General features: G+C 50.3%; 1 protein-coding gene across 1 annotated transcript; it reads left to right on the plus strand.

The window, feature by feature from the left end:
• The first annotated feature begins 10,503 nt into the window (after nt 1–10,503).
• GPHA2 (glycoprotein hormone subunit alpha 2) lies at nt 10,504–14,219 on the plus strand. The gene is made up of 4 exons (XM_006136559.4): nt 10,504–10,658; nt 12,713–12,842; nt 13,380–13,564; nt 14,085–14,219. The coding sequence occupies exons 1-4, from the start codon at nt 10,656–10,658 to the stop codon at nt 14,184–14,186; spliced, it is 420 nt and encodes a 139-aa protein (XP_006136621.2). The 5' UTR covers nt 10,504–10,655; the 3' UTR covers nt 14,187–14,219.
• The last annotated feature ends 4,871 nt before the right edge of the window (nt 14,220–19,090 follow it).

Below are 19,090 nucleotides of genomic sequence, written 5' to 3' on the forward strand. Positions count from 1 at the left end.
TGCTTATCAGTTAATCAGTTAATTGACTATGCTATTACATCCCTAGTCAGTACTGTATCACTAACTCCATTTTAAAGATGGGGAAACTGAGGCACAGAGAGAGGCAGTGACTTGCATGAGGTTACCCAGCCAGACATTGAGCCAGGAATAGACTCCACAAGGTCACACTGAAAAATAAGAGTTGGGGATTTTTTGTATTTGTCTCCTTGCTCTACTAGTTTCATGTGTTGTGGGTTTGCTCTGCAGTGATGCAGCTAGAAACTTGCTTAAAAAAACAAGAAAAGAAAAAAAGAAAGCCGTGATTCTCAGCTCCGCACACTAGGACTTGAAACTAACTTTAGACAGCCTGCTAACTTTCTCCGCAGTATAGGGAGCTCTTGGGTTCATGCTAATACTGCCTGTTTCATTGCAGGATGATGGCTCTCCAGACTACTGTAACCCTCCCTCCGGGGGCTTCTCCCATGACTTATCTCTGAAATGCCTGGACAAAGCAGAGCAGGACTTGGTGAAGCTGCTGGTTGAGCTGTGGAGGCACAGAGATGCCCTGGGCTGGCTCCCAGAAGGGAGATGTGGGAAGAAACTCTGGGATGCTCCCCGAGCAAGAGAGAGAAAGTGATCTATGAAGTGGCAGAGTGCTCCAGCTAGGCAGAGCCTGGATCCACATTGGCAGAGAGCACCGGAGGAATAAAGGGTTCCAGAAGTATATTTTCTCTTCCCTCCAACTTTTCATTTAGAGCCAAGGGCTAGTACAAAAATATCAATCTAGGGAGGTGCCTTAACCTCTAGAGCAGGGGTCTCCAACCCTTTTAAGCATGAGATCACTATTGGAATATAAGTGCAGTCCAAGATCTACCTCAAACCCAAATACTCTTGCTGGGCCTCCTTTGTACCCCTTCTCTGAGGCCCCGCCCCACCCCTGCTCACTCTGTCCTCCCTCTCTCCCCCATCCTTCTTCACTTTCATCAGGCTGGGGCAGAGGGTTGGGATGCAGGCTCTGGTCTTGGATTAAGGGATTTGGAGTGTGAGGGGCTCAGAGCTGAGCTTGGGACAGGGAGTTGAGGTGCTAGAGGGGGTTCTATTTGCAGGCTCTGGGAGGGTGTTTCGATCATAGACTCATAGACTTTAAGGTCAGAAGGGACCATTATGATCATTTAGTCTGACCCCCTGCACAGTGCAGGCCCACAGAATCTCACCCACCCCTCCCAGAATAATCCTCTCACCTATATATCTCAGATATTGAAGCCTTCAAATACTTTGAAGACCCCAAGATGCAGAGAATCCTCTAGCTGTGATCTGTACCCCATGCTACAGAGGAAGGCGAAAAACCTCCAGGGCCTCTGCCAATCTACCCTGGAGGAAAATTCCTTTCCGACCCCAAATATGGCGATCAGCTAAACCCTGAACATGTGGGCAAGACTCATCAGCTAGACACCCAGAAAGTTCTCTATAGTAACTCCTATCATCCCTCCATTGACCTATTCCCACTGATAATGAATGGTCAATTAGTTACCAAGATCATGTTATCTCATCAAACCATCCCCTTTATAAACCCATCTAGTTTAATCTTGAACCAGATAGATCTTTTGCCCCCACTGCTTCCCTTGGAAGGCCTTTCCAGAACCTCACTCCTCTAATGGTTAGAAACCTTCATCTAATATCAAGTCTAAACTTCCTACTAGCCAGCTTGTATCCATTTGTTCTTGTGTCCACATTGGTATTAATCTTAAATAATTCCTCTCCCTCCCTGGTATTTATCCCTCTAATATATTTAAAAAGTGCAATCATGTCCCCCCTCAGCCTTCTTTTGGTTAAGGTAAACAAGCCAAGCTCCTTGAGTCTCCTTTCATAAGACAGGTTTTCCATTCCTCGGATCATCCTAGTGACCCTTCTTTGTACCTGTTCCAGTTTGAATTCATCCTTCTTAAACATGGGAGACCAGAACTGCACACAGTATTCCAAATGGGGTCTCACCAATTCCTTGTATAATGGCACTAACACCTCCTTATCCCTACTGGAAATACCTCGCCTAATACATCCCAAGATCGTATTAGCCTTTTTCACGGCCATGTCACAATGGCGGCTCATAGTCATTCTATAATCAACCAGGACTCCGAGGTCCTTCTCCTCCGTTACTTCCAACTGATGTGTCCCCAGCTTATAACTAAAATTCTTGTTATTAATCTCTAAATGCATAACCTTACACTTCTCACTATTAAATTTCATCCTATTGCTATCACTCCAATTTACAAGATCATCCAGATCTTCCTGTATGATATCCCGATCCTTTTCTGAATTGGCAATAGCTCCCAACTTTGTATCATCCGCAAATTTTATTAGGACACTTCCACTTTTGGTGCCAAGATCAGCAATAAAAAGATTAAATAAAATTGGCCCCAAAACTGATCCCTGAGGAACTCTGCTAGTAACCTTCCTCCAACCCGACAGTTCACCTTTCAATATGACCCGCTGTAGTCTCCCCTTGAACCAGTTGCTTATCCACCTCTCAACTTTCATATTAATCCCTATCTTTTCCAGTTTAACCAATAATTCCCCATGTGGTACTGTATCAAATGCTTTACGAAAGTCGAGGTAGATTAGATCCACTGCATTTCCTTTATCTAAAAAATCTATTACTTTCTCAAAAAAGGAGATCAGATTGGTTTGGCACGATCTACCTTTTGTAAAACCATGTTGTAATTTGTCCCAATTGCCATTAGCCTCAATGTCTCTAACTACTTTCTCCTTCAAAATTTTTTCCAGGATCTTACATACTACAGATGTCAAACTAACAGGCCTATAGTTACCTGGGTCACTTTTTTTCCCTTTCGATGCAGGGGTATTCAGGGATAGGGCAGGAGCTTGGGGTGCAGAAGAGGGTTCATGACTGGGGTAGAGTCTTGGGATGTGGACTCCAGCTGGGCACTGCTTACCTCCAGTGGCTCCTGGGTGGGGGTGAGGTGGGGCTAAGGCAGGCTCACCCCTGCCCTGGCCCTGGCCCACTCCCAAAAGCAGCCAGCAAACTCCCTCCATCCCATTGCGCCCCCTCTCTGCTCTGTGGAGATACAATACAGAGTGGGAGAGGGGGCAGCTTGACATCAGCATCCCTCCTCTGCCCTGCCCAGCAAGCAGGGAGCTCCTGAGGGGACAATTCCAAGGCAAAGGGCAGGAGATGCACAGCAGCGTGAAGAGGAGTAGCTGAATCACTGGCACTTGATAGCCTTTTGGCCTTTTGTTGAGAGAGGAAAAAAAGGTTGGGCAGGGGGAGGGGAAGTTATTGAGCAAAAAAACAAACAAAAAAGGTCATCTGCCCCTTTAAGGGCAGCCATTTTGAACTCTGTTGTTCTCCACAGCACACCAATGTGCCACAGAACACAGTTTAAGTAACACTGCTCTAGGGTATACATCTTTCTAGAGCTCGGACTAGAACCCAGGGCTGTGTCTACACTGGCAAGTTTTTCTGGAAAATCATCTGATTTTCCGGAAAAACTTGCCAGCTGTCTACACTGGCCGCTTGAATTTCCGCAAGAACACTGATGATCTCATGTAAAATCATCAGTGCTTTTCCGGAAAAACTTTGCTGCTCCTGTTCGGGCAAAAGCCTTTTTCCGAAAGACTTTTGCCCGAAAGGGCCAGTGTAGACAGCAGAGATTTGTTTTCCACAAAAAAGCCCCGATCGTGAAAATGGCGATCTGGGCTTTTTTGCGGAAAAGCGCGTCTAGATTGGCCACGGACGCTTTTCCGGAAAAAGTGCTTTTCCGGAAAAGCGTCCTGCCAATCTAGACGCGCTTTTCTGAAAATGCTTTTAACGGAAAAGTTTTCCGTTAAAAGCATTTGTGGAAAATCATGCCAGTGTAGACGTAGCCCAGCATTACCTGCCTCCCAGCATTACCCACTAGAGCCCACTGTTGTCCCAGATCTGGGGCTAGAACCCCACAATCCTGGCTCCCAAATTGCAGTGTGATCTACAGTCCTTTCCAAAGCTGGGAAATAGAGCCCAGGAGTCCTGGTTCTCAGCCCTGCCTGCCCCCTCCCAAGCTCCAGGTGGTCTTGGCCCTTCAGAGATTAAAGCAGCTAGCAGGATGCCCAACCTCCTGGGTACCATTCCCAGCCCTGGGAAATAGAGTTCTATATGGGTAGAGCAGGTGGGACTGGGAGCCATAGCCCAGGGGCCTTCAAAACTAAATCCCTCCGAGTCTTAGCAGGGACTTGCTAGAAACTAATGAGAAGAGGGGATCTCAGAGAGTGAGCGGTGCCTCTAGGACAGGGATGAGCCATCATGAAGAATGCTATCACTAGCCAAGGCTAAATCCTTCTGCAATTTCCAATGGTCTCTGTGCTTGCACTGGGCAAAGCCACTCCAGAATGACACCAGGAGCAGGCCCTGGAGAATTCACTAGCACCTAATGTTGGCTGAGCAGGGCTGGGCCCTGTGACTTGTCATTACTATAAATAGTGTCCCTCTTCCCCGTGGGCAGAGGAGCCGAGGGGCCACAGCACAGGTTCTCTGGGGCCCTACAGCATTTGTCCTATACCCTTCCAGCCAGTCCCTTAGCCATGAGCCCAGCCTTGCAAGAGGTCTAATCCTCTCTGGCTACGTCTACACTGGAGGCTTCTTGCGCAAGAACGGCTGTTCTTGTGCAAAAACTTGCTAGGTGTCTATACTGCACGCACGTTCTTGCACAAGTAAATTTACAGTACAGAGTCGGAAAACAGGGCTTCTTCCGGAAGAGTTATTCCTCTCCCCACGAGGAATAAGAGCTCTTGCTCAAGAGGGCAGTGTAGACAGGCAACATGAATTTCTTGCGCAAGAAACCCCTATGGCTAAAATGGCCATCGGAACTTTCTTGCGCAAGAGAGCGTCCACACTGCCATAGATGCTCTTGCGCAAAAGCACATGCCAGTGTAGATGCGCTCTTGTGGAACACTTTTTGCGCAAGAACTCTTCAAGAAGCTGCCAGCGTAGACGAAGCCGTTAGGCCCAAAGTACTTTTCATAATGAGGGCAGAAGGCTGCATTTCCAGAGCACCTGACTCAGCTCTCCAGTGCATCAGAGCTTGGCTCTATTGACTTACTCTCGCATCCCACCAGCGAGAGGAGAACAGGGACAGGCAGGGCATGTCCGCCTCCACGTGCCACTGTACTGAGCAGCGGCAAGGTTAGGAATAGAACCCAGGAGTCCTGACTCCCTCCCACTTTCCCCTGCTCTAGCCATACCACACATGCCTCTTCTAGCACTGGGAAGAGACCAGCAACCCTGGCTGCCAGCTCCTTTTTCCTCCCCCTTTCTCTAGACACCAGACCCCACAGCCAGGAACAGAACCCCACACTTACAGGGCTCTCCGTGAGATCAGACTCCGGCCCGGCAGCTATTTGGAGAGAGTTGCCTAGCTACAGCTTTGATCATGGAAAAAATAAATCCAGCCTCAAATTCTGACCAATCCCCTCACACTGGTTCTTTAATCTAAGAAGCCCCCAGCTCAGCATTTCTGTTACCTCATTTTCCTCCTCCTAGGTGCACCCACAGGAACCTGCAGGAACAAGACCCAGCTGGAAGGGCTTTTGTCTTTCAACACAGGCAGCTGCTGAGCTAATGTCAGTTTCCTCCAAGCTGTCATTCAAGCGAGGCAGCTGCCCGCTTGCTCACATCCCCCACCCTCAGGGCTCCCTGCTCTCAAGGGGTCAGCAGTAGGGCACTTCCATAGGGGACCAGCACAGCTGGCCACACTGTATAACATCTAATGGGCCTGATTCTGATCTCAGATCCCCCAGGGTCAATCCAGAGTCACCCACTGCCCACAGCGGGATCAAGGCCTGATTCTGATTTCAGCTATGTACATTCATAGCTGCTCTCATGGGCTTCAGTGGAAGCAGAACAGATAGTGCCCTGGCATGAGCAATTCTGCTGTTTACAAGCAAGCAAAAAGCAGCCCCACTATCAATCCAAGGTAACGTGCTCTTTCCTTGGACATTGGGGCATTCAAACCCAGAGCAGAACTCAGCTACTTGGTCCTCTCTCTCCTGCAAACCACAATCCATCCCTCCACCCTTTAAAAACCAGACCTCACAGCTGTAGCCTGGAGCAATTAACCAATCAGTAAGCAGGGATTAGTCAGTTATGTACCTCACCCAGGTCATGGGAGACCAGGGTTCAATTCCCTATTCAGTCACAGAGTCCCTGTGTGATCTTGGGCAAAAGAGCCCCTATGCTTCAGTTTTCCCATCTCTAATACTGTATAGGGATAACAGCACTGCCCTTCCTCACAGGGATGCATTGGGATAAATCCATTTAAGATCGAGGGGTACCTAGACATTAGGGGAGGGTGCAGATGAGTATTTAGGAGAGATAAAAGAAGCAAAGAGATATTGACATATGCTTGGCTCCTTGAATGGCCTAACGGTGAGTAGACCATTGGTATTTCCACAGGCTGAGAGTAATGCAGAAATAGCCCCATGAAATATTTATTGTAACGACTCTTTTTGCATTATCATTTCTTCTAAGTTTTTCTAGGGCCAACTACGTGCACACACAAGCATCTATGGCTTTTACAGAAAGAACTGTAAGCTCAGGGGTGCTAGAGATGGCTTGATGCAGGATACAGTTACTTTTCTGCAGTGATCTTCTGCTGTCTTCCCTGGAACCAAGGGCCAGATCCTGCTCTCTACCAGAGTAGAATCTGGCTAGCGTCAGGTATGACCCATGCTGCATTTGAAAATAGCAGAGGGAAGATCTGCTTACTGCACTGCAAATCAGCTGTCCAGGGCTAGATTTTTCCAAAGAGCTCAGAACAAGGGGTTTCTGAGGGCTCAGCATCCACCACTGGGCTGGTAGTGAAGCAAACTTCTGGAAATCTGTGGGAGCTGAGCCCTCGGGAAACAGGAGCAAGGAACAGCTGAAAGCGAGGAGGTGTTCACAGGCCAGAATCAGGAGGCAGAAATGGTGGTGTCTGTCAGAGGTGTCCTATCTGAAATTCAACATGAAGCCACCACCCTTGTGGGTTTCAGAAATCCCTTGGCACTTCCACAGCCAAAGCTGAACCCTGGCACTCCAGCCCAGCTCCAGCTCCAGCATTTTGTGCTTCTTAACCAACCCTTCGTTGTTTCAAGAGACTTAATTTCCTCCCTTAAAATGCCTGCCTGCCAAGCAACCGCCCCGCTCCACCCCAGACACGGATGGATTGAGCTGAAACACACAAGCAAATGTGCTGTTTGAGACACAGCCGATGATCCCCTCCAAGATCCCAGCTCGAGTCAGTCACGCCAGCATCCCTCCACTTTTCAAAGCCCTCTTTATCCAGGGAAGTCTGACATAGCAGCCCCTGCAGCCAAATTCCAGTCTTTACGCAGCATTAAGCTTTCCAAAGCAACTCTCCGTTAGCCCCAGGACTCAATTCAACAATGGCAGGTTTATATATTGAACTTAATCTGATGCCTAAAATCTGTCTGGGTGATAAAAATAGGGGCTGGTAAAGAACTGGAGCCTTCTCCCTGCTCTTTCCCAACATGTTAAGTCACAACCCCCTTTCGTTTAATTCAACTCTCCTGGAAGGATTTAATTGGTTTGGAGGGGAGAGGAGTTAAGAGCCTTTGGTGCTGTGCAGAGATCGGCTAATCAAGTTAGTGTCTGGTTTAGTGACCTCACAATAGAGAGGGTCCCATTCTCCAATAATGCTTATGCCCCATTTTCAAAAGTGACTCGCCAGAGCCCGAGTCACTTTTGAAACCAGGGCTTGGGCAGCTTGGAAAATTTGATCCTTAAAATTTGAAGAGTCAGGATCCTAAATCCATAAGCCCCTACATAATGACAGGCCAGCAATATTTTTACAGCAGGGAGGATGGTCTTGTAGCTAAAGGGCTGGACTAAGCTGCAGAAATGCTGGGGTTGACTGTGAGCTCTGCCACTGACTCCTTAGGTGGCCTTGTGCCAGTCACTTCCCTGCACCATGCTTCAGCTTTCACCTAAAAACAAGGCCAATTATCCTTTTAACTGTGTGGATTGAGACCCCTTTAGGGCAGGGGCAGCCTCTCTCTGTCTGCCAGGGCTTCTGACAGTCTTGCCCTACTGGGCATAGCAAATAAAGACCACCACCAAACCCTCAAACAAAACCACCCACATTGTTTTTTTCCACTTGAAAAAGATTCTTTAAAACAGTTCTCCTCTCCCAGCCATTTCCAGGCTGGCTTCAACAGCTTGTCACCCCCACAGCTGAATTTACTCTCCTCTAGGAGACATGGGGGTCCCTTTGTTCTTTTGAGAAGGATCCCCCGCTCCTTCCCTCCTTCCCCTGGTGCGCAAACTCCCCTCCCCCCACTCTTCTGGGTGGCAGGCTTGCATTCAGCTTTCAGAAGCAAGATCAAACCTGTTAATAAAGATTAGGAGAAGGCTGCCATTTTCATACACGATGATCCCAGGGGTCCCTTCTGGCCTTCTCTGGTCTGACTCATATAGCACAGGCCATAAGACATCCCTGAATTGACTCAGGTTAGAAGCAGAATAGGCCTGCTAGAAACACCAGCAATTTTTAAATCAAGAGTGGATGTGGATGTGATGGAGAACCCACAACCCTTCCTTTGGGAAGCTATTCCGATGGTGAATTCCCCCCCCCCCCCGTTAAATATTTGGACCCTACTTTTCAATTGGCCTATCTTCATCTTCCAGCTACTTGGCCTCCCTGTTGGAATCCATTGCTCTAGGATCAGCCACTATTTCACCATGGACATGTCACTGCCCCAGCTCCATGCCTCGGTTTCCCCATCTTACTGAGACCCACCCCAGTGCAGAGCCAGAAAAATACTTATTGTTTTTAAAGTACTGAAGTACACAGCAAGGTCACCCAAGACAGATCCTGGAATGAATTCAAGTGTCCCGAGTTACAGCCTAGCACACTAACCATTGTACAACACTGTCTCCCTGTCCAGCCTTTTCCTGGAAGGTTCAGGGATCTCTGCAGAGCTGGCACCGTCCCATATCAAGCAAGAGACAGCTCAGTGATGGAGAAGAGCAGGAATTGTGAGGGTTGAGGCATGGGACTAGGGCTCAGGAGATCTAGGTTCACTTCCTGGCTTTGCCACAGTCTCCCTAGATGATCCTGAGCCAGTTGTTGAACCTCTCTGGGCCTCAGTTTCCCCACCTGAATGTGAGGATGATCTTTCTTATTTAGATTATAATTACCCTTTTAATCACAGATGGGAAAGCTGAGACACAAAGCGGGGCGGTGACCCACCCAAGCTGGGTTCTAGAAACCACTGATTAATGTATTAATTAACTAATACACCTAGATACTCAGGGAAGAGCCACTGGATAGGGGCAAGCCACTGTTCTTCACTGGGCTACCAGTGGAGCCAGAATTGTGACCTAGAGTGACCTGCATCAGAGTGGAGAAATCATTATTAGTAATAAATGGGCACATCTTGCAACGGCAACACAATTATCTCCCTAATGCACCGGCAGTCGGATGCACGCCCGGCGTCTGGCAGGGGACTTGCTGTGCCCCTGAACTGGAAGGCTGCCTGCAGGAAGACATAATTTTTCAAGCAGTTTTTTTGGTCTGAGGGGGCGCGTGCCATTCACTAGCTCTCTGGATCGCAGCATCCTGTCTGTGAGATGATATGCAAGACCCATATCACCACCACTCATTAAAAATCCCTGGCTCAGTCCCCCAGCAGTGGGCATGTGAACCTGGAGTCCTACCCAAACTCCAGGGTGAGGGACTCTTTTCTGGCATCCTGTTCTCCCCCAGTAGGAACAAGACTCCACTTACAGTCTTCAGTGTGGTGGGGAGTGCTGCCTTGATGCTGATAAATAACTGCTGCATCTCACTGGTGGGTGTATGTGTCACCCCCACCCCAGAGGCAGCTGCATCTCATTGGGAGGTAAAAGGGGGCATATACATAGTTTGCACTGTGGTCTTTGATCTGTCAGAATGGAAGGTGCTGTCTCATGCAAGATCCATCAATTGCTACAATTGCGTGATATTGAATACCATTGTAGCCCTGACTCCGAGGGCACACCCCTAAATACATTTCAAACTAGCCACTTCAGGGGGATCAAAACAAGACCTACAAATCTAGCAGCACCCTTGTTGTCACTAGACTGCACACACAGCCTTTCCTTCTACAAACCAGAGTTCACAGATAATCCCCATTTGCTGTTAGCAATGTAGGGCTTATGACACATGCTTGAGTCTTTCCAATTCCATCCAACAGAAGGCAGTGGCACCCATTCTTACTCTCTCTCTCTCTCACGCACACGCACTCTCTACTACACTAACAAACTATTTGTCACACTGCCCCCGAATTGATGGTTTTAATAGGAAGGAAATTTATAGTAACCCTTTTTAGCTGGAGCTAGGGAGGGCTCGGCCTAGGAAGCTGGTTGGGTTGAGGGGATAGGATCTCTGAAAAGGCTAGTAGCTCTGGAAATGCAGACAGCAATTTCTATTTCTTAGCTGGGAGGGCTGGTGGAGGCGGGGCATGGGGTGGAGATGGGAAAAGAGTCCCAAAGGGGCAGGCTGAGGTGTGGAGATGCAAATACCTGAGCTAGAAATAGGGAGGGAGGGCTTGCAGCAGGATACCATGACTCGGGAGCTGCCAACAGGACCCAGTGCAAGAGAGCTGCTAAAAACCTCTGCTGTGGACTCCCTGCCAGCTACAGACAGATGGTAGGATATACACCTGGCTATGGGGAGTTGACGGGGGTAGAAGAGCTGGGGTCTCAGCTGCACTGAAGGTAGAGCAGGTTCCCAGGTCTGGTGAATCCTGGGGACAGGAAGAGTTTGTAGGTGGAGAGAGAATAGTCATTATTAAATAGAAGAAATAATCCCCAGCTCACATACCCACACTAACCAATGTACTTAATAGGCCTGGGATTAAAACCCAGGAATCTTGAGGCCCTAGCCCCTGCTCTCACCGCAAGCCTCCTCTCCCAGAATTAGTGATAGAAACTAGAAGAGCTGACTCCCTTCTGCATGCCTCACATACTAGCCAATCCCCCCCTTGATTGCTGCTCTTTTGATTCACAAGCGAAGCTGAGTGGAAAGAGCTTGCTACAGTGAAAAGGAAAATCTATTTTCCTGGGTTCTCTCTGTTGCAGTTTTACTCCAGGTAGAAGAGCGTGAGGCCGAAACGCCAGGGAGCGGGCACAAGCAACCAGTACGTGTTTTGATAGGTCTAAACAGATGACTTGACGAAGCACTCTGTCCTGGGAAGTTGCTGCTCTGAAAAGATTTGTGGGGGAGGGCGAGAGAAATCAGCTGGATGTGAGCTCCCTGTGCAAGGCTGTGGCCAAAAGGGCTCCGTGGTGCCTGGATTAATGAAGGGAATCTCAAGGAGAAGAAAAAAAGTTATTCTCTTTATTTGGCATTGGTGTGGTCACTCCAGGAACCCTGCCCCCTGTTCCGGTGTCCACAGTCCACGTAGGATGTGGATAAAGTGAAGAGGGTTCAGAGCAGAGCCATGGGAACAAGTAAAGCATTAGCAAACCTGCCTAATAGTGAAACTCCAGGAGCTCAATCTATTTATCTTATCGAAGAGAAGGTTAACGGGAGTGGCTTGATCACACGGTAGCAGGACCTACCTGGGGAACAAATATTTAACAGTAGGCTCTTGTGTCTAGCAGAGAAAGACTGGAAACAAGGTGACATTTTTAACAGTGAAGATAATTAAGTTCCACGTTCCCCAGGGCAAGGTGGATTTTCCATCGCTGACCATTTTAAGACAAGACCGGGTGTATTTCTAAAAGAGCTGCTCTAGGAGTGAGTGTGGGAATTCTCTGGCCTGTGCTGTCCAATGGGTCAGGCTAGATGATCAGTTGGTCCCTTCTAGCCTTGGAATCTATGAAACTGAGTGTGAGGGGCAATGGGACATAGCCAGAGCCCAGACTCGGAAGCTTGGTCCATGTGCCCTTTGCCTTAGCACATTGTGATGTAGGTGGGGCGTGCTGTACACTCTGGTTGGGCATTCACTGGTCGCTATGCTTGGGCTCTGGGTGACCCCTACTGGCCTGCGTCTGTGAGCACTGATCAGTGAGGGTCGCCCTGAGGGCCCTCATATCAGGTAGGCCATGGCCCAACCAGTTCTCACCTGACATGGGAAGGGGTTTGAACAAAGGAAGGGTGTGGTTTGGAGAAGGGCAGTGGGAGTGTCCAAAAGCCAGGCAGGGGGGCAGGAGGGATAAAGGGCACCCTACCATTCAGAGAGTGGGGCAGTGGCCTAGGGGCTAGGGTGCTCACCTGGAATAGGAAGGGTTATGGGTTGAAGTTCTAGTTGGGATGGGACAGGACAGCCAAAAGCCAGGTAGCCCCAGGGCAGGAAGGATAAGGGAAGCATGGAGGAAGCAGACTAACCAGTGTGGGGGTGGGTCCAGGGGCCTGTACCCCCTCCCCCAAGGGAACTAGGGCTGTCAGCCTATCCTCTTATGCCTGCATTGGTCCTATGCTGTGCTGTATCTCAGAGCAGCAATAAACCCTCTCTATTCTACTGGCTGGCAGAGTCACATCTTGCTGTGGATGGGGGTGCAGGGTCAGGGGGTCCCTGACACGTCACAGCCTCTTCTCTTCCCAAAAACGAGAGAAATCCCACTTAGCAGTATAGAAGGTAGGACACACAGCTCAGAGATGCAGATTCCAGCCGGCAGAGGATGGCTGTGCGACCGCTTTGCTCTCCAGCTTCTGCTGACCTGACTCTGTGCTCTTAGCATGTGCCACTTCTGTTACAGAGACTCTGTGCTCTTAACATGTGCCACTTCCTGCCATCCTGCCATGCTGCCATCATCTCCCTGCTGCTGATCCTGATGGCTTCCCCCTACTGGAGCAATGAGGCCGTGAGGCCTGGATGCCATCTGCACTGTAAGGATGTGTGTATGGGGGAGGGCGGTTTGGAGCTATACCAGGGACTGAACATGACACCAGAGAGCCAGGATCTCCCTAACCCTGGGTCTGATGTTCCCATCCCCCACCACCATGGGCTTCGTGACATTGCTGCATTTTACAGACTGGGAAATTGAAGCACAGAAAGGAGAAGTGGGTTGGCCCCAAGGTCATGCATAGTCTGTGACGGAACCAAAACTACAAGCCAAGAGCCCTAGCTCCCAGTCCCTCTGCTCTAATCATTATACATCCCTGCCCCCACCCCCCACAGTTGACTTTGCACACCTCTTCTTTACAGGGATGTTCATGGCTGTCAAGCCACTTGAGCACTTGGCAGAAGTTGGGTGTTTTGGATCCAAAAGTTGCCAGTTTGAATCCCAAGCAGCAGGGTTATGCCCATTCTGTGGCCCTGGTGCAAAATGAGTTAGTTGTTTCTCAGCCCAGCCCTTAACTCATGAGCACAGACACTGAGGGCTGCCCAGGCCATGAAGACTGAACTCTCCCCTCTCCCCATAGCATTTGATGTTACCATCAAGAGCGACCGCCGTGGGACCTGCCGGGGGACCCATGTGGTCCAGGCCTGTGTGGGCTACTGCGAGTCCAGCGCCTTCCCCTCCAAGTACTCCATCCTGCTGGCCAGCAGCTTCAGACACAATGTCACCTCCGTGTCCCAGTGCTGCACCATCAGCAAGATGCAGAAGGTGAGTGGGGTTGGGCCTACAAATGCAGCCAGACCAGGGAACATGGGGCTGCAAGGTGCATGCAAGAGCTGGGATGACACATAGAAGCAAGAAGGAGAAGAGATCTAGAGGACAGACAGGTAGGGGGAATCCACTAGTTCTCCAATGTTTCTCCAGCTCCCCGAAATAGCAGCTGGGATGGAAGCTCACAGGGGAAGCTGGATGGACACAGCCAGGCTGATTCTCAGCTAGGTTGAGGATTTGGTGTATGCTACGATCACACGAATGATGTGGCTGGCACGGGGCAGTGCTGCCTGGTCCGGTACAGTGCTCCTCTGTGGCCCTTTCAGAATCCATCCCTGCCAGCCATTGTGGAAGGAAAGGGCATGGCTGGAATGCACCATTCTCTGGCCATTCACTACTCCCAAGGAATCATAGGAAATGGCACATGCTCTCTAATTTGTGCCAGGGCCTGGAATTCAGGGAGGGCACAGGGCTGTGGCACCAATCCCTCTCTCACCCTCCCGTTCCACTGCCACAGATCAAAGTCCGCCTGCACTGCGGGGTCACCCGCCGCAAAGAGATGGAGATCTTCACCGCCAGGAGCTGCCAGTGCGACATGTGCCGCCTCTCCCGCTACTGACTGGGCCAGGGAGGCCCTCTCCTGCGACACCCAGGAACCCACAGGCTGGGCTTGTCTAGAGTTGAGTATATTTACGTGTCCTCCAGGGCCACTGCAGTCCACACCACGCTTGCTTTGCCACTCGCGGGGCACCACTGTTGCTCCCAGCTTTACCAAGAGCTTCTGTTTGCCAGCTTGCTGCTGTAGGTTTATGTTTGCAAACAGATCCCATTCCAGCAGATACGCCCCCACCAGGAAGAAACCAGAGAGCCAGGCTCCCCCACCAGGCTGCTCTCTGTAGGCTGGGCCAAGTTAGAGAAAGTCATGGGCTCCTCTCCCCTCTGCCGTGCTGCCAAGAAGCCAATGCCTGATCTCAGGTTAATATATCCGGCTAGAGCACAAAATATGTTCCTTCCTGACCCCAGCAAAGAGATCAGCTCCTGCTGTGGTGCCTGAGATGACTGTTGCTCTCAGGGAAGATCCCTGCATGAGTAGGACCTGCCTGAATCCTGACCCAGTAACAAACAGAACCTGCTAAGGCCCCTTTACTTACCAAGAAGACAATCCGAGCACAGACCCTGAACCTAGGCCTCCTAGAGAGCCTGTGAAAGGAGGGTAGGTCCGCATTGCTCACTTTCATATGGGTGTACCACAGGCAAAGCCAGAGACATAGCTGGCTGGCCGGCAGCTGGCGAGGGGACTAGCAAGGGGCTCTGCCTCCCCCACACTCATTGGCAGCAGTAGCGGAAGCAGAGCAACATGGCCCCAGCTTGTTCTGCTTTCCTGGCATGTCGCTTGTGGGAGGGGCAGCATCACCCCTGTAGGCACTGCGGGGGGGGGGGGGGGGAAGGCAGAGTGAGCTGGGGCAACATTGCTCTGCTACCCCCCACTTCCACCAGTGAATGCAGGAGGGGGGGCCAGCCCTGGCCCTGCTATTCCCCTGGGCCGCCTTGGTTGGGGGAAGAGGTGAGGTATGGTGGAGCAATGGTGGGGAAGAGGCAGGGAGAGAGTGGAGCAAGGGTGGGGAGGGGGCAGAGCAGTGACAGGGAGAAGCAGGGGTTGGGGCAGAGGGGGGATTGTCCTGGCCATTCCCTGGGCTGGGGGAGTGATGTTTCCCCCTCACCAGTTGCACCTGCCAGAGGGTGCAGTGTAGTGGGTAGCCTGAGGCAGGCTATCTGGAATTCTGACCTGCTATGTGATTGTGCTCATGCTTCTTCTTCTTACTGAGTTTTAATTGGCCCTCCCATTATCTGCCTATTAAGACGGTGAGCTCTGTAAGGCAAGAACCATCTCTCACGCTGTCTGTGCACTACCTGGTCCGATGGGGGCCTTGATCTTGATCCTGATCTCTAGCCAGGACTCTAAGGTTACATCTACACTACACAAATTGTGTATCTTATTTTGATCTTATTTTGAAATAGCTTATTTTGTAAAATTTAAAAATAACCCGCTTGTCAATGTAAAGGCTATGTGCACGAGGCCTGGCCAGAAGAGCCTGCTTTTACACCGCTCTTCCAAAACATCCCTTACTCCTCGTGGAATGAGGTTTACAGGGACGTTGGAATAGAGAGCCCGCAATAACGGGCCTGCTGTGAAGACATGGGATAGCAATTTCAGGATACTCCAGGGCTGTGTCTAGATTGGCAAGTTTTTCCGCAAAAGCAGCTGATTTTGCGGAAAAACTTGCCAGCTGTCTATGCTGGCCGCTTGAATTTCCGCAAAAGCACTGACGATCTCATGTAAGATTGTCAGTGCTTTTGCGGAAATACTGTGCTGCTCCCACTCGGGCAAAAGTCTTTTTCCGAAAAACTTTTGCGCAAAAGGGCCAGTGTAGACAGCAGAGATTTGTTTTCCGCAAAAAAGCCCCGATCGCGAAAATGGCAACTGGGGCTTTTTTGTGGAAAAGCGCGTCGAGACTGGCCACGGACGCTTTTCCGCAAAAAGTGCTTTTGCGGAAAAGCGTCCTGCCAAACTAGACGCGCTTTTCCAAAAATGCTTTTAACGGAAAACTTTTCCGTTAAAAGCATTTCCGGAAAATCATGCCAGTGTAGACATAGCCTGGTAGTCCAAAATAGCATTGCAGTGTAGACGTAACCTAACTGAATAATGTTGCTCCACTGGGTAAAGCTACCTGTGTTGCCTCTCTCTTGCTGAGTGCTGTAGTATGTGAGCTATTAACATAAATGATCAGGATGAAGAGACTTTACCTTGCCCAGCAGTTTCTGTGCCAAATGAACTTTCCCAGCTGAGCTGCTTAAATGTGTCAGGCCCAGCTGCTCAAATAAAGCAGCACTTTAAAACAATCCCAGTCTTCTTGAATCTCTACAATCCCAGTGGCCAGGTCTGCTGGATGCAAGAAGCAGCATCTCCTCTAGTTCTTAATTCATAGGTGCTAAATCCCCATTTGGTTTCCGTACAAGTTATAGAAATGCTCAGCCAAATTCATCCTCGGACCATGGCCCCACCAGGGTTTAATGTTCTACCAGGGATCTCTAGTCTATTGAGGAAGAGCCAGAGCAGACCAGTGGCCAAAGCTCAGTCCATGAACAGGCGATAATTCAGTCCCAACTTTGGGTGGGATCTAGGGCAGGCTTGTAGGTTCTCTTGCTGGCTCTTTGAGGGCAATGTTGCCTAGTGGTTAGAGCTGAGGGCTTGCAAGCCAGGCTTCTTGGATTCTATTCTCAATGCTGAGAGAGGAGTGGAATCTAGTGGGTTAGAGCCAAAGGGGCTGGGTATCAGGACTCCAGGGCTCTATTTTGGGTTCTGGAGAGGACTCGGGTGTAGGGGTTAGAGCAATTGAAGAGGGGAGCCAGAACTCATGGATACTATTCTGTGCTCAACACGTGACTGTTGTCATTCAGTGCCTGAGTTGCCCCCTTTGAAATAGGGCAAGCAACCCTCACTGCACTGGTGGAAAAGTTAACACCTGCAAAGAAGGCTGTGGTTGTCCCTTGGGCCTCTCCTGATTATAGCCTCTTGCTGGTGCCCTGCTCCCAGAGTCTGATTGTGTAAAGGGCCTCATCTTCCAGCCAAGTATGTAGGTGGTTCAGATATCTGATGTGTAGCCACCACCCCATTTCCATTGGGCTCAAGCCATTGTGTTCCCAAACCAGGAGCCACTGGCCTTAACAGCAAGCTCTGCACAGATGGTGGAGGTGAGGGCATGGGCTTGTGGCAGGGGGGAACTAGACATGGGAGTGGGGGACGGAGAGCAGGGGGACTGATTTCTGTGTACGGAACCAGCTAGAAAACTTTATTCTGATTAGAGCACACTGGTGGGATGATACAGGGAGACCTGCCCCTCTCCAAAGGCTGTCCCACCTCCCCACCCACCATCAGTCCAGACCACTCTCCTGCAGGGGCAGCAAACTAGCAGGGGTAGGAAGGCACGATCAGTGGAGGTCCCTGCAGACCAGAAAGTGGCTGGCAGCTGCTGCCTTGCTGGGGCAACCAGGCCAAGGATTCAAAGCCTTCAGTGCTGGCACATGGCGCAGTGTCTCACAGGGTAGGGTCCTACTGGTCCACAGGGGCAGGTACTGCTGCTGACTGGTGGAAACACACAGTACCCTACTGGCAGCCTAGTGGCCAATTGGAAGCAGTCTGCCAATCAGTGCTTCCATTTTACCAGCATCCTCCAGGGCAGTCGCACAAGTCTCCCACCTCTGTTTCATTAGCATCCTCCTATAGGTGGTTTCCTATTGGCATCACCCCTGAGACAAGGCACCAGCTTGCTGATTCCATCTCCACCCCCACTCAGGGCCCATGGGGAGAAAACACTCCTCACTCCACCCCCTCCCAGCAGTGGCTGCAGGAAGACATGCACTGGGTTAATGCTGTCAGAGACATTCCAATAGAATAGAGGGCAGGGGTGCAGAGTTGGAGACAGGCATTCTCTGTGGGGCTGCCACAAGATGGGCTTCTTCAGCCCCCCGTGACACATGGCCTTCTCTGATCCAGGGAGTGATATTTTAATACAAATTCCTGCCCGTGGGGGGGGGGGAAGGGAGCACAAAAGGGGCAGAGTTAGCAGCAGCCACCCTATAGATCAGAATTCCCCACATTTTTGCTGGCAAAAGTTCATTTTAACAAAGTATTTCCTGTGAGGAACCCGGCCAGCATGGAAGACACCATTGTGAAGAGCCAAAGGGCATCATCCACACAGTGATCCACAAAGTCATGCTGTGCAGAGGTGGTCATTTTACTCTACGAAATGGTTGATGCTGCAGAGCGACCTCATACATGTAGAGCGACCTCATACATGCGGAGCACACAAGATCACGTTGTGTGGAGAATACCAGGCAGTAGAGCAAAATGGCATCTTCCTCACACACTCTGTACACACAGTGCAGAGCTAAATGGCAGCCTGCACCAACTCCACCTGCTGATGGCATGACCCTAGTTGAGAGCCACAACCCCAGAGCCATCCTTAGGATTTATGGGGTCCTTTTCGGCATTATTAAACTGATGCCCCCAAACTCCCCTTGCAGTGCTGACACACACGGAGCTCCCAATGCTGCAGCCCAGGTGGGGAGAGATGAGGCAGCAAAGGATACAAAACCACCCAGCTCATCTCATGGGGGCATAGAGTCACAGTTCCCTGCAGAGACCCTAGGCCCCTCTCCCTCACCACACCAGCAGATTTGGGTCTGCGAATATGGCTCCTGCCAAAGGAAACCGCAGCACACACTGGCTGTACAGGCACCAACCCACTCTGACCTGCTGGTGCCCCAATTTTATAGGGACCATCCTGCTATTTACAGCTTTGTCTTATATAAGCCCCTTTTACTCTCACACTCCCTGCCCCAATTTTCATGCTTGCTGTCTGGTCACTCTCCCTTACAGAGCTGCATTTGCCTAAGGGTAGCCCTGCATGACCCTATTTGGGAACTGCTGCTCTACAAGACTTTCAAGTGGGGTGACTGCTG

Source organism: Pelodiscus sinensis, chromosome 11, assembly GCF_049634645.1.
Source record: "Pelodiscus sinensis isolate JC-2024 chromosome 11, ASM4963464v1, whole genome shotgun sequence".
Classification (NCBI taxonomy): Eukaryota; Metazoa; Chordata; order Testudines; family Trionychidae; genus Pelodiscus; species Pelodiscus sinensis.

What these genes read in the sequence shown, in the direction of transcription:
- GPHA2 (XM_006136559.4), top strand. An exon ending in GCCTGGATGCCATCTGCACT is followed by an intron (nt 12,843 to 13,379) that starts GTAAGGATGTGT and finishes CTCTCCCCATAG; the next exon opens with CATTTGATGTTACCATCAAG. An exon ending in CCATCAGCAAGATGCAGAAG is followed by an intron (nt 13,565 to 14,084) that starts GTGAGTGGGGTT and finishes CCACTGCCACAG; the next exon opens with ATCAAAGTCCGCCTGCACTG.